General features: G+C 40.7%; 1 protein-coding gene across 1 annotated transcript in view; it reads right to left on the bottom strand.

Moving 5' to 3' along the window:
• cers1 (ceramide synthase 1) overlaps positions 1-13,222 on the bottom strand; it is a 30,528-nt gene that overhangs the window by 7,558 nt on the left and 9,748 nt on the right. Inside the window, exon 2 of the mRNA XM_083911559.1 lies at positions 2,350-2,509. Within this exon, the coding sequence (XP_083767685.1) occupies positions 2,350-2,509 (160 nt within the window). The remainder of the gene's footprint in view (positions 1-2,349; positions 2,510-13,222) is intronic.

Genomic DNA, 13,222 nt, shown 5'->3' with positions numbered 1-13,222 from the left:
AACCATAAACACGTGATGATTTCCTGTCTATAGGTGGAACTCCACCGTGAGACTCACTTACTCCAATTAAAACAGAACATATATGCATTTTCATACAGATCTGAAGCCAGATGCAGACTGGAAATAAAACATTTTGTAGTATTCAAATATGCCGTTGAGTCGTGCTGAACTCTGAGAGCTTCCTCTTATCTAATGTAACTGCATTAACTTTCTTCTTATCTGTTTTTATTGTTGTTTCTAGTTGACTTTTGGCTCACGCAGTAAAACACAAGGTGGTGATTGTTTCACAGCCATCACGGTTGGAAACAGTTCACGCCAACAGACGCATTTACTTCAGACTCGCTGCTTATCAGTGCTCACTCACATGTGGAGGAGTCACCCGTCTGTCAGCGAGCGTTAAGACGACACAACTCATTGTCTCTCAAACACTGTGAGTAAAAACCAGGAGATGTGGATACAAAGATAAGCGTATGGTTAATCATATGATGAGTGAATTAATTGCAGTTATACTGATGCAGTTTAAAAATTATCTCATTAAAATGATTAAACATGTAACGTGTCTCCTGTGTTTTAAAAGTACTCCAAATACTGAAAAATTAAGTATTTTCACGGCCACATGCACCAACATGCACGTGGTCGGACCGTCTATCACGGGAAACAGCAGAGAAAATCGGACTACAGCACACGCACACGCACACGCACACACACACACACACACACACACACACACACACACACACACACACACACACACACACACACACACACACAGAGGGAGAGTAACTTTCCTCTGCTCAGGACGCCATTACTCCCCTTTATCTTTACATAGTAACAATAGTTATCTGCTGCTTTATTAATGTTCTGAATATCGAGTACAGTGCATTCAATGAAGTAGTAAATAGATTCTTGAATACATTGGTAAAATATTTTTTATAAAATACTACATTCTGCTTTACAATTCACATTTTTAGGTTTGTCCAAACTTTAATTTAAAAATCAGTATCGTTAATTTAAAGACATACACCTGATGTGCCACCCTTTAAAGGTCCAACGCACAAGTATTTGTGTATTCATCTTGTGTAGATGATGAATATGTTGTATGTACAGCAGGATCATTGCTATATACACACACATATACACCCATTTGCATAACTAACATGTCCAGATACTGAGCCATATACGGTCACTTCTGGGGGATACCAGATGTGAAGGGTCAGCTGGGGTGGTTAGTATTTGGAGGCGGCTGGAGAGATCAGGTTTAACCTCTGGGGAATTAAAAGAGGGTTTCTAAAGTACCACAGGCCGAATGTACGTTAAGGCTGCTAGGCTAGCTCATGTCTCTGAAACCTATCAGATGTTGGACGGAAACTTTCCCCTCCGATGTTTGAGTAAGGTTTGTCTCTGGTGGGATGAGGTTACGTTCGGGGCCGTGTGTAATGTTTATTGATTGGACCGTCCGTCATTAAACATTGAGGGGAAGGCTGCTGGATGGATCGCAACAGAAGAGCTGCCAAGGGAAGGCATGGGAACTGGAGACTGCTATTTTCTCCTGGAGACTGAAGCTTATTAGCTAACATCTCTCCCTCTCCCTCCCTAACAGCCACATTACATTACGCCGCTTCTGTACCCATCTCGGGCTGACAGCTATTAGAGGTGATGCAGCTATTACAGATGAACCTGGAACTGTCAACCGGCCTTTGATAGCTCCACTCAGGTTATAAAAAAGACGTTGCTGGATTATAAATGAATTCCCCAATGCACACCTATCCTCCATTAGCAGTGATAGTCATCAATTACGTACAATTATGAAGATAATAAGTGTTGAATTGCTGTTATTTCATTTCTGTGCTTTTGATTACTATCAAACTATGTTTTTTTGTATCAATAACAGCAGATTACTGATGACTGGAGAACAGGGAAGAGTGATCAAGGCTCAGAATATGCATGAAGCACCCGGCTGCTTATCGCGTACACATTGCTATAAATATCTCCCTATTTGAAAAGTGGCACTTTACCCCCACAGAGTCTCTATAGGATTAAGGCGTGCTGCCAGCTGTTTCATTAAATTAAAATGACTTCAGCTCCATGAGAGGTAAGAAAAGGGCTCAGTTACAATACTATTAAACATGCTTTTTCTGAGGCTTATATTTAACTAATATGGCTTCAAACACATAAAAGGGATTAAAACCAGAAAATTCAGTCATTTAATTCAACATATTTAAAATTATTAATTATTGAAGGCTCTTTTCTTTTAACGTGATTTAATTAACAGATAGCAAAGTGGACTACAGTTTATAAGGGCTATGTAAATGGCCTTTGAATGAGTGTTGACGCTGTTGTGTCTCTTACTGTAGAAGACAGAGGGCGGGTCGTGGAAAAAGGAGTAGGAGGTGAAGAAAAGCAGGTAGGTGCTGTATGACCACGACATGGTGTAGAAGACCAGCTTCCACGCGCTCTCCGGCATCTTGGCAGCATCTTTGGGCAGCAGCCTGCACCACCGTGCTAGAGGCTGCAGGGACAGAGCAGAGAGAAGAGCCACAGTCAGACACAGGGCAGGAAGTCGTTTGGCTGCTTCTTTGAGCATGCAGCTGGGTGAACGGATGGGAGGTCATTTAGACACAGTAACCGATTAATTAAGTGTTCTTTCACAGAATCGGTCCTTTTATATCAATTTCTTTGCACACTATGTCCTTTAAGCAGAATGAGCAGTAACATTTAGAGGGAAGGAATTTGGCCATTTGGACCACAGATGCTTTTTAGAGTAATTGTTGCAACAACCGACGGCTCATTTTTCTGAGCTAATAAACTCTGGCTGCAGAAAACAAATGGGCTTTAAATAAAGCCAGGATGAAGACACGAGGAGGACAGTGAACATTGTGTCTTGATAACAAACAGATGAACTATCACACATGCATCACATGAAACACAGGGCTTGTATCACTGTGCACAAAGTTCAAACCACATGTCAAGGAAGCTAAAACTTATGACAGGTATATATATATATATATATATATATATATATATATATATATATCGATGTGAACAGACTCCTAAACACATTGAGGAAATGTTAAATAATAGCATGCAGAAAGCCCTAGGTCTCTATTTCGTGGTTGTAAAGTTTCATGAGGATGTGATTATCCTAGAAGTCACAACACTTGATACAGTGAGGTCCAGTTTCACAAAATGGTCTCACTTCAATGAAATGACTACTATGAGGAATAACAGCATCACACATTCAGACTACTGAGTCCAAAAGAGTCTCCATTTATGCAATCCAAGACTGTTTAGGGACTACAGTATGCAGAAATATGAAATGACATAATTTTAGAATTGGATAAGCATAAAGTGTTCATGTTTGTAAAGGGGAGACACATCCTCTTTTGTATCCCCCTACCAGATAAACTACCATGATGTGGTTGCCTCAGGTTGTCTAGTTTCACATGATACCAAAATCTTCACATGGAGGCAGCTATAGGCTCTTCAAGATACAAAAACGTTCCTGGTGAAATGGTGTGAAGACTGGGCGGTTTACATTGTGCGGGTCGGATGGGAAGCTTTGGTGGGCCATTTGATGATCACTGCTCTACACATTAGAGGTATTAGAATAAACACATGATTGGCTCGTTTATAGAGCTGTTTATATTGAGATGTCGATAGAAAATGTAAGATGACTATTATTGGCCTGTTGCCAGCGCTAGTGTCAGGATGTTGTTTAGATGTATAATATACCTAACTAGAATACACATATATAAATACTTTTGTGGATAGATACAATATGTAAAGAGACAGATATATATACAACACTGCAAATAACAAATGACACACGCACTCTCTTCCTGACACACTCTCATCAGCTACAGTACATGACAACCATGTGACCGTCTGCCCACAGAAACCTTTCACAAGTCTGCTTATGGTGTGCTGTGCACGCAGAAATAGAGGAAGTTGGAGAGGAGGTTCCTGGCTTCCTGATGCAGCCCGATAACATGATGACCCCACCTACTCACAAGTGGGGCCATGTTGTCCGTCCCCTCCTTAATCTTGCTGCCTACTCCCTCCCTCCCACCTCTTCTCTCCTCTTGTGTCTCTGTTAGAAACTCTGAATCGTAATCATGGAGGTACACAGACGTGCAGAGTGGCAGGTGAAATAGGTAAGACAGGTAAGCAATAAGACAGGCAGGTGTTCAGTGTGCCTTTGCTGTGCCAAGACAGGAAACTAAACCCAGCTCACAGCCTATCTCACACACACACACACACGCACACACACACACACACACACACACACACACCACTTTAGAAGGCAATGAAATGGTGTAACAGGAGGCAGGAAAGTGAAAGTTGCTGGTGTCAGTGATACAGTACATCTCAGTTGGTTGTTACCAAGCAGCTAGTCTACAGGATATGATACGATAGGGCTCAGTGACCGACTACATGACAAATTAATGGAGGGAGAGCCGCATGTGAGTTCTCAGAAAAGTCACGTTCACAGAGATTCTTAAAAACAGTGTTTTTTTTAATCTGTTGTTAATCATCCTAGTTTCATTCTTTATTTATCTTCCTCTCTCATTCTTGTGTTTCTGTCTCCTCTTCTTCTGTTCTCTGGAGTCCCTGCGTCACACACTAGAGAGTCAAAACAAGACGGGGAAGGAAGCGGACAGGGCAACACTGATGCAAGATAAAAATGTAACGTCTTTGCGGTCCTCAAGTCGGGACACATGAGGAGGAAGATAGGCAGATGCAGGGGGCACATGATCCCATCCGGGGGCTGCTGATTGGTTGAGACGGCGACGACATGTGGCGCGTGTTCGGCAAGTCATGACCGGAGCTCAGGACACTCGCATTCTTTTAAGTCCAGTACATCTGTATCAGCCCCTCTCTGTCTTCCCAGCTCTCTCACTCTTTTCTCTCTCCACCCCTGTGTCTCCCCCCTGCCTGCGACATTTATTTATAGAAGCCAGCTGTCAGCACACAGCATAACCCCCCTCCCCAGTTTTCCACCACATCATCCCCCTCCAATACACAAAAACTTAAGCCTACGCACACTCACAGGCTGAAACACACTAGTGGCTGAATCAGTTTACTGCAGACACAAGCAATCCATATATTGTGTTTGCCTCATTCTTCAACACTCCTGACCTGTTTGCATCTTTAAACACCACTGGTATATCTTCCATGTCATAGTTTGTGTGTGTGTGTGTGTGTGTGTGTGTGTGTCGTATGACAAAATGTGGTCATGGAGACCCCGATCGTAACTGGAACTAGCGTAATGATAATAATAATAATAATACATTGAAATTACTGTATATATCGCTTTTTCAGATGCTCAAAGACACTTTTACAGTAGCAACTAAATCAAAACAGAACAAAAATGAAAAAAAAAACAAGAAGAAGAAGTTTAAAGGTAAAAAGTAAGAGTAAAAAGGTAGGTCCTGAAGTACTGAAGAGCATCAGCATTGCGGATATGGCTTGGAAGGGTGTTTCCAGAGGGAGGGTGCGGCTGCAGCAGCAAAGGCTGTTGCCCCAGGTCCAGAGCTTAGTCCTGATGGGCTAGAGGACGTTGGCATCACTGACGCGCCGGTTGAGAACCAGCTCTAGTTGAGAACCGGCAACAAATTGTAATCTGAATCGTATGCCTCCAAGCTCAGCAATTCCATTTATCAGTGCCGGCATGTTTTTCTGAAAGTTGTGCATTGAAAAATGACGCCAAACTCATGCATCTACGCTGCTGGAAACTTGCTACAAGATAGAGTTGTGGCGAGGAGATAGTAATTGTCCAAAGCGGGGCGTTGTAATAACATTGAGGTCCACACAGGCAGGTTTAGCAGTCATTTTTTCTTTCAAAAACCTTAAAAACAAAATAAAAAAAGAGAGCTACATGAATATTCTCTCATTTTATCTCCACTGTGTCTGGACTCAGATATAAAAGAACACTTGTGTTGACTCTGAAAAGCTGTGTAGGCCGACTTTTGATCAGGAATCAATAAGAGAATCGATAAAGAATCAGACGGATAAGTATAATCTGTATTGGCATTGGTGTCAATAAAATCTTATTAATTCACATCCCTACCTGCCACCGACTGATAGCAGATCTGTCTTTGAGGTATTTGGTGGGTATGTGATGTTTTTACTTCCTGACTAATTTTAGACGGAGGTGGTCTCTCTGGTCCGGGCCTTTAAGTGACAGAAACCACCACACTGGGTCCTAAACACCCACTCTGTCCACATACCCTGTAGTTTTCTATGTCAGCATAAAAAGTGGGGGTATAGTGGGTCAAGGACACTGAGGTAATCCACTCGTCCTCTGTCGGATAAATGACAAGGCCTTGAATTACACTCAGCTGGGACCTACGACCATTCAACAGCTCTTCTTCTCTCTCTGTCTCTCTCTGGCTGAGCTCGTTCTCTAGCTTACAGGCATTGCTGGATTTCATTTCACTTTTCAGCCGCTAAAGAGAAGCAGCTTTCAAACAGAAGGAGGAAAGGAAACGGAAGAGAAACAGAGTGTGTGTGCGACAGGAAAAGAGTCAGCATGAAAGAGACTTGATGACAAATAAGTGGTTCCCTTAGCAACCATGCGGCAATGCTGGCAAAGCGCCTACAGTGTAGCCTCTCTTCCATCTCTCCTCCACTAGTCCTCTCTCATCAGACCGTTCCCCTCCTTGTGTGCAGCTGCGCCCCGCTGGCCTCCCCTTCACCCTCCCCTTCACCCTCCGCTCCCTGAGAGTTTCTCAGCCCCCAATGCCCTTCCTCGAAGCAAGTGATGATAGGAGAGAGGGTGAATGGACTCCACTGGCCGGTTGCGTAAGAAGATAAACTGGGCCAGCTGAGTCAGGTGTGTGGATATGTCGATGAGGCCCCCCTCTCTCATTCTTTCGATCCCTCTCGTAAATCTGACGTCACTTTTTGTCCATCTCGCTGTCACCGAAACCCAATTCTGCCACAGATCCTCTTTGGTGTCTTCAAATCTTTTTCCAGACTGGGGCTAAATGGGATTTACAAAGGCTAATCGAATGGGTGGCTGGTTTACATATTATGTTTACATACTATATTTACATATGCAAGTAAAGCCTGTTTATCTGTGATGAACAATTTATACAACACACTATCTGAACCAATGTGATGAGCAGACAGCTGTCACTGGGGAGAAAGCAGGAGGATCCAGAGACGCTTTTCCTGAATAGTTTTTCCATGTGACAGGAATGACAAGATAAAAGGCAGGGCTGTCCAAAATCTTCTAAAATCTTCATATCTCGATAATGATATTTTTCACGGTACAGCATGTCTTCTGCTAATTCAATAAATTGTCTATATACGTTTCAAGTGAAATTATAGAGAAAAAATATATTTTCCAGCTAAACACCGACTGTTTACATGCATGTGCACAGATAGTGTGGAAATTATATTCCCTCAAAATATTTCACATCAGATTGTCTGAGTAATTTGAATTAGTATATGTGCTTTTTAGACTTTGATACTGTGTATCATCATATCTTGATAAGTGGTTTCATAATGATGCGATTCCCCATGTTTTCTGTGCACCTTGTACTGTGTAATGGGGCAGTAAGAAAATGTGTTGCTGTCTTTTCATCACCCCACTCCCCTCTCTCCCTCCTAACCTCTCCAGGTCACTTATGCTGGCAGCTTTTTCAGTGCTCATCTCTTCACATCCATATCCTGTCTTCTGGTGAGATGAGGCTGTTAATTTACATCCGACTCACTGAAAGGAAATGGACTACAGATGAAAGACACTCTGTGAGGACCTCTGATCCATCGGAGGAATCTGAGTGACTGACCAAAGTGCTAAGGAACACATATGAAAAAATGTACGCTGCACTTCTCAGATCAGATCAAGATACGAGATGATTTGAAACCTGTTTCTTGAATGAATGAAAAATTTTTTAAAAAGTCTGGTAATGAAACATTTTTGCAGAGTTCCTTCTGCACGCGGAAAATTTTATACTGATTAGTTCAACGTTTTTTTCAACAGGCACCTGAAGGGAACACATGTTGAGGTTAGCCAGGAGGAAAAAAGACACATTTGCTTTTGAGAAATGGGCCCAATCACATCCTTGATACGGACAACAGTTACTTTCAAGAAAAAGAAACACATCTGGATGAAGCGAGACTACGACTCACAATCATAGATGACCAGTACGACACTGCTGGAATACTGATGCTGAGTCAAGAGACCGGCTGAACATTTGAACCTGATTTGATTAAAAACACACGATTAGACGAAGCACCGACGCCACTGAGCAAACTCATTTGCACAAAATTACGTGACTGGATGAGCTCCTACCAAGCATCCACAAGTAAGAGACCACAAGTGATGACTGTGACATGTAAAAAAAAAACAAATCTGACCATCGCAGAATAAGCAAATACTCCCCCCCCCCCCCCTGCTGACTTTGGCTAGTGTAAAAATCAAGCTTCTATTCAACAAGTTCAAAACGTTTGCAAGTCGTGTAAAAGTCTTAAAGGACGTGGAAAACTCACTTTTCAGTGCTTGTGCACATACATTTGGGTATCTTGAGAGTCCAACACACAAACAACAATAAGTTGACCCCGTCTGTTTCTCTGTGGGCTGGATCAGAGAACATGAGAATCAACAAGGCATTCAGATTTGACGCCCCTTCCTATGTTACGTACAGGCTCATCAGAATATACACACACGAGTATCTCCACCCACGGCTCCAGGACTACTTCTGCAAAGGTGTGACATATTTTTCTTGCAAGCCAATCAGAGAGCAGACAAAGCTTTTCAGAGGACAGGTGCTTAAATGGAGCATTTCAGACAGACAGCATGAGAAGAATGATGTATTTTAAAGCTTGTAAAAAAACAAAAATACAAGAATGAACCTGAAAATTAGCACAATATGTCCCATTTAAAACTGAATTTAAGCTACCTTAATCCATGCCTCAGTCTCATATAATATACCAAACAATTAATTTGTAATTCTGATTTACATTTATTTCTCCTGTATTAGCCTCTTTGCACTGGCTACCTGTAAAATCTAGAATATAATTTAAAGTCCTTCTCCTTACCTACAAAGCTCTTATTGGTCAGGCTCCGTCTTATCTTAAAGAGCTCATAGTACCGTATTACCCGACTATATCGCTGCGCTCTGAGAATGCAGGGCTACTTGTCGTTTCTAGAGTCTTCAAAAGTAGAAATGGAGGCAGAGCCTTCAGCTGCCAAGCTCCTCTCCTGTGGAACCAACTCCCAAGTTTTATTCGGGAGGCAGACACTGTCCCCATATTTAAGAGTAAGCTTAAAACTTCCCTTTCTTGATAAAGCTTACAGCTAGGGTTTACGAGCCCTTAGCAATGTTGTTATTTTTAAGCTGATTTTGTTCTGCTTAATGATGCTGCTATAGGCCTAGTCTGCCGGGGGATAATACTTTTCCAGATCCTCTGAGCTTCTCTCCTCTCTGTCTGTGTCATTCATGTCTCATCAATGCATGTTACTAATTCAACTTCTTCCCCGGAGTTGTTCGTGATTTGTCGTCTCGCAGGTCTCTGCTGATCGTGGTGGTGCCTGCTGCCGTGGTCCTTCATGACGCTTCCTGCTGCTATTATAATCTATAACCTTAGCTGTGCTTGTTTCTACTATTCTGCTGTATTAACTGCCATAACATTTAAGTCATATTTAAATTACTATAGATATTATTATAGTTACTGGAAGTGTGTCTGTCTCTGTCTTTGTCTCTCTCTTTCCATCTGTCCGTCTTTTCTCTCTTTCTCTCTCCTTTTCTTCCTCCCTAACCGGTCAAGACAGGTGTGCGTCCTCCACAGAGCTGGGTCTGTCTGACGTTCCTGCCCGTTATAGGGAGGTTTTTGTTGCCACCATACTCTACAGAGGAATTGTTGGGTCTATGTAAATCATAATTAAGTCATAGAGTGTGGTCTTTACCTACTCTGTAAAGTGTCCTGAGATAACTTTTGTTATGATTTGGCACGATAAAAAAAATTGAATTCAATTGAATTGAATTTAGATTAACTAACTACAATCAAAATGACCTTATCAATAACTACACTCCTGTGCAACATTAAATAAACAGCAGGTACATAAACGAGGATTTATTCCCAAAAAAATGAACAAAGCAAAAATAAAAGTCAGTGTCTAATCTAACTAGAAAATAGAGGGTGTGTGTGAGTGGGCCTGTCTCAAATTGCAAAACATCCTCAATACTATGAAACACCGTTTGATTCTCTGAACGTGTTGTAAGTTGATTGGTATGGCAACTATTACACACGCTCACAGCAAAGGAACCGTTAGAGAGATATTTTGAGTCATTAAACCTGTGTCACAATTTGAGTGCACATGAGAGAGAGAGAGAGAGAGAGAGAGAGAGAGAGAGAGAGAGAGAGAGAGAGAGAGAGAGAGAGAGAGAGAGAGAGAGAGAGAGGGAGAGAGAGAGAGAGCAGGTGTGCCTTTTAGGAGGAGGTCTATCTTATTAGTAGATCCCAGTAGAGGCATTAATCCCTACTTGGTTCTCAAATTAACTCCTGGAGCATCACAGCAGACGGACTTTCACAGGATTAAGCTGAAAGATATACTCATCTACATTACTGCAATAACGTATTTATGAAGCAGCGTTATGTTTTCTTAATAATATCACATACCTTTGTTTACTGTGTCCTAGTTGTGGGGTTGAGGGTTATTTTTTGGGGGGGTCCTAAACATCCGAACATTTACCATTCAGTCTGTGACATTTACTACAGCAGGAAGAACACACACTGAAAAAAATGACTTTTTGTTATAGAAAAATGTATTAAAAATCTAAGTAATTTATACATAAAATCAAAATTCAGCGGGAACTAGAATATTTTAAGTAAACATTTTAATATTTACGCATTTTATTCATGTAATGAATTCACTGAAAAGGAAGAGGACAATTTATTATACATTTACAAATACAGTTTAAATTATTTAGTTACTGCACATTAACATTAAAATACACTGAACATTAAATATTAAATTTTACTTAAACTCTTGTGATTTCCAGTAAATGTAACCTTTCTCTCTTATATTTTTGATAACTGTGACGTATCTCTGGAACGTAAGGTCGAACACACTCAGATGTGGCACCGTTGGAAAGCACGTACATGAAAACACATTAAAGAAATCAACTTCCATCTCTCTACGACCTTCGGTTAACGAGATACGGCAGAAAAAGCCTAACCAGGAACTCCCATGATGCATATATATATATATTTTACCAATAAAATTGCTTTTTTTTTCACCAATAACGCATTGTAAACACAAAGTATCACTGTGTTGGTCTTTAAGAATCATATATATAACTATTTAAAAATGTCCCACCGTGACAGAAAAATCTACTTATAGACTTTTACTCAATGTCTTCTCAATTGTTACACTTAAAGGCAAATACCTTACAATTGATATTGTTGAGTGACTTGTTCTTGATATTAAATTAAAACCTACACGTTATTTGTTTCAGTGCAGATTGATCACACTCTTCAGTGCAGATTGATATAGCTCGTTATTAGTTCTTTTTTCCTTTATCTTTGTTATCTGTGCTGCACAGTGCCATTCCTCCACATATATTGTAGTGAACACACAGGCGCTGGATATCTTTTTATTCTGGAGTCTACATTGAAGGGTTCATTTCAAATATCTCCGTTTTGATTTATTTTCCTAAATTATGTTTTTTTTTCTCGCAATTGAGGGGAATTGAAATAAAACTGCAATTTTAGTATTTTTTAGTTTTTTTTATTGTGCACTCAAAGGGAAAATCAATCTGAATGTTGTTGGTTGGTTTATTCATTTTGAGAACAGCTAGTATGTGTTTTTGTAAATGAACTCTTCCAGTTCTAGGTATTATAAAACAGTCAGCAGAAAGAGTAGAAATTATTTAGAGGACAGCGGTTGTTACGTTTTGGTTAAGGATGGTACAGGGACACAACATTAGTTTCCTAGTATTCCTACTCTGTTGCATTTACTCCACAGTCTACAGCATTACGGACACATTTGTGGCATTTAAGTAGCGTACAAAGAGCTCTTTCTCTTGGAGTTGTACATCTTGTAATTCTCAGGGAACATAAAGCTTATGATGTTTGGTAATATGTTTTTTATTTGGGTCAGATGACTGTCACACTGGAGATTAAGTTATAATTATTGTCTCTGTGTACGTTCCCACACTGCAGAAAGAACGACATGTTTATGTGAATACAGATTTAAATCCTTGTGTGTCTGAAATAGTTAAAGCAACAGAAAGTCGGGAAAAAAAGAAAAGGTACAGTCTCAGTGAAGTGTTAAGATATTCAGTCAAGCTGCTCCTCGTCCACACTGACAGCTATAAGACATATGGCTGTCATTTATAATGCACTAACCATGCCACCATTGGCAACACAGAGAGGCAGAGAGAGAGAGAGAGAGAGAGAGAGAGAGAGAGAGAGAGAGAGAGAGAAAGAGAGAGAGAGAGAGAGAGAGAGAGAGAGTGTGTGTGTGTGTGTCTGTACGGTATGCATGCATCAACAGGCTGTTGGTTCAATCATCCACCCACAGATGCAATCTTAAAACACACACACATTCAGACAGTTGACTGTTGGAGATGGGAAAATCCATTTTAAGACCTACATTATTTTTATTTAGACTTTTATAATGCATTGATGACTCTGGAAAGTGAAAACAAATGTGGCGTATCATGATACACAACACAAAAGTTCAGCTGCCCGTGCTAAATGCAAGTTCTGGTGCGTTTCATTGGTTTAATGATTAGAGATGTGTTTGAACCTTGTCGTCACAGCAGAGTCACACATTATTGTAATGTGACAAACACAAGGACGATTACTTGACACCATATTGGAGCTGAATAATAAATGTGAATCTGGGCAGCAGAGTCTGGAAACCTTCCTGTAAGGTCCATACTATTCATTGAAAAATGTAATATAAACTAATGATGTATTATGGAATTTATAAATACAGTTATGTTCAAAATAAATGCACAATATCCATCAACAGTTCCATAAAGGCAACAACTCATCATACTGTTTGTTTGTGTGTGTGTGTGTGTGTGTGTGTGTGTGTGTGTGTGTGTGTGTGTGTGTGTGTGTGTGTGTGTGTGTGTGTGTGTGTGTGTGTGTGTGTGTGTGTGTGTGTACAGACCAGAATCTTCTGGAAAAGCTTGTGTCAGGCTGAAGATTACAGCTCCGATGTTGCAGATTATAGGCCTCATTACACTAACAGCCTAAT

This window comes from Echiichthys vipera, assembly GCF_963691815.1.
Source record: "Echiichthys vipera genome assembly, chromosome: 3".
Classification (NCBI taxonomy): domain Eukaryota; kingdom Metazoa; phylum Chordata; class Actinopteri; order Perciformes; family Trachinidae; genus Echiichthys; species Echiichthys vipera.
The sequence above is the reverse complement of the archived record's forward strand: the minus strand, read 5'-3'. Positions and strand labels throughout refer to the sequence as shown.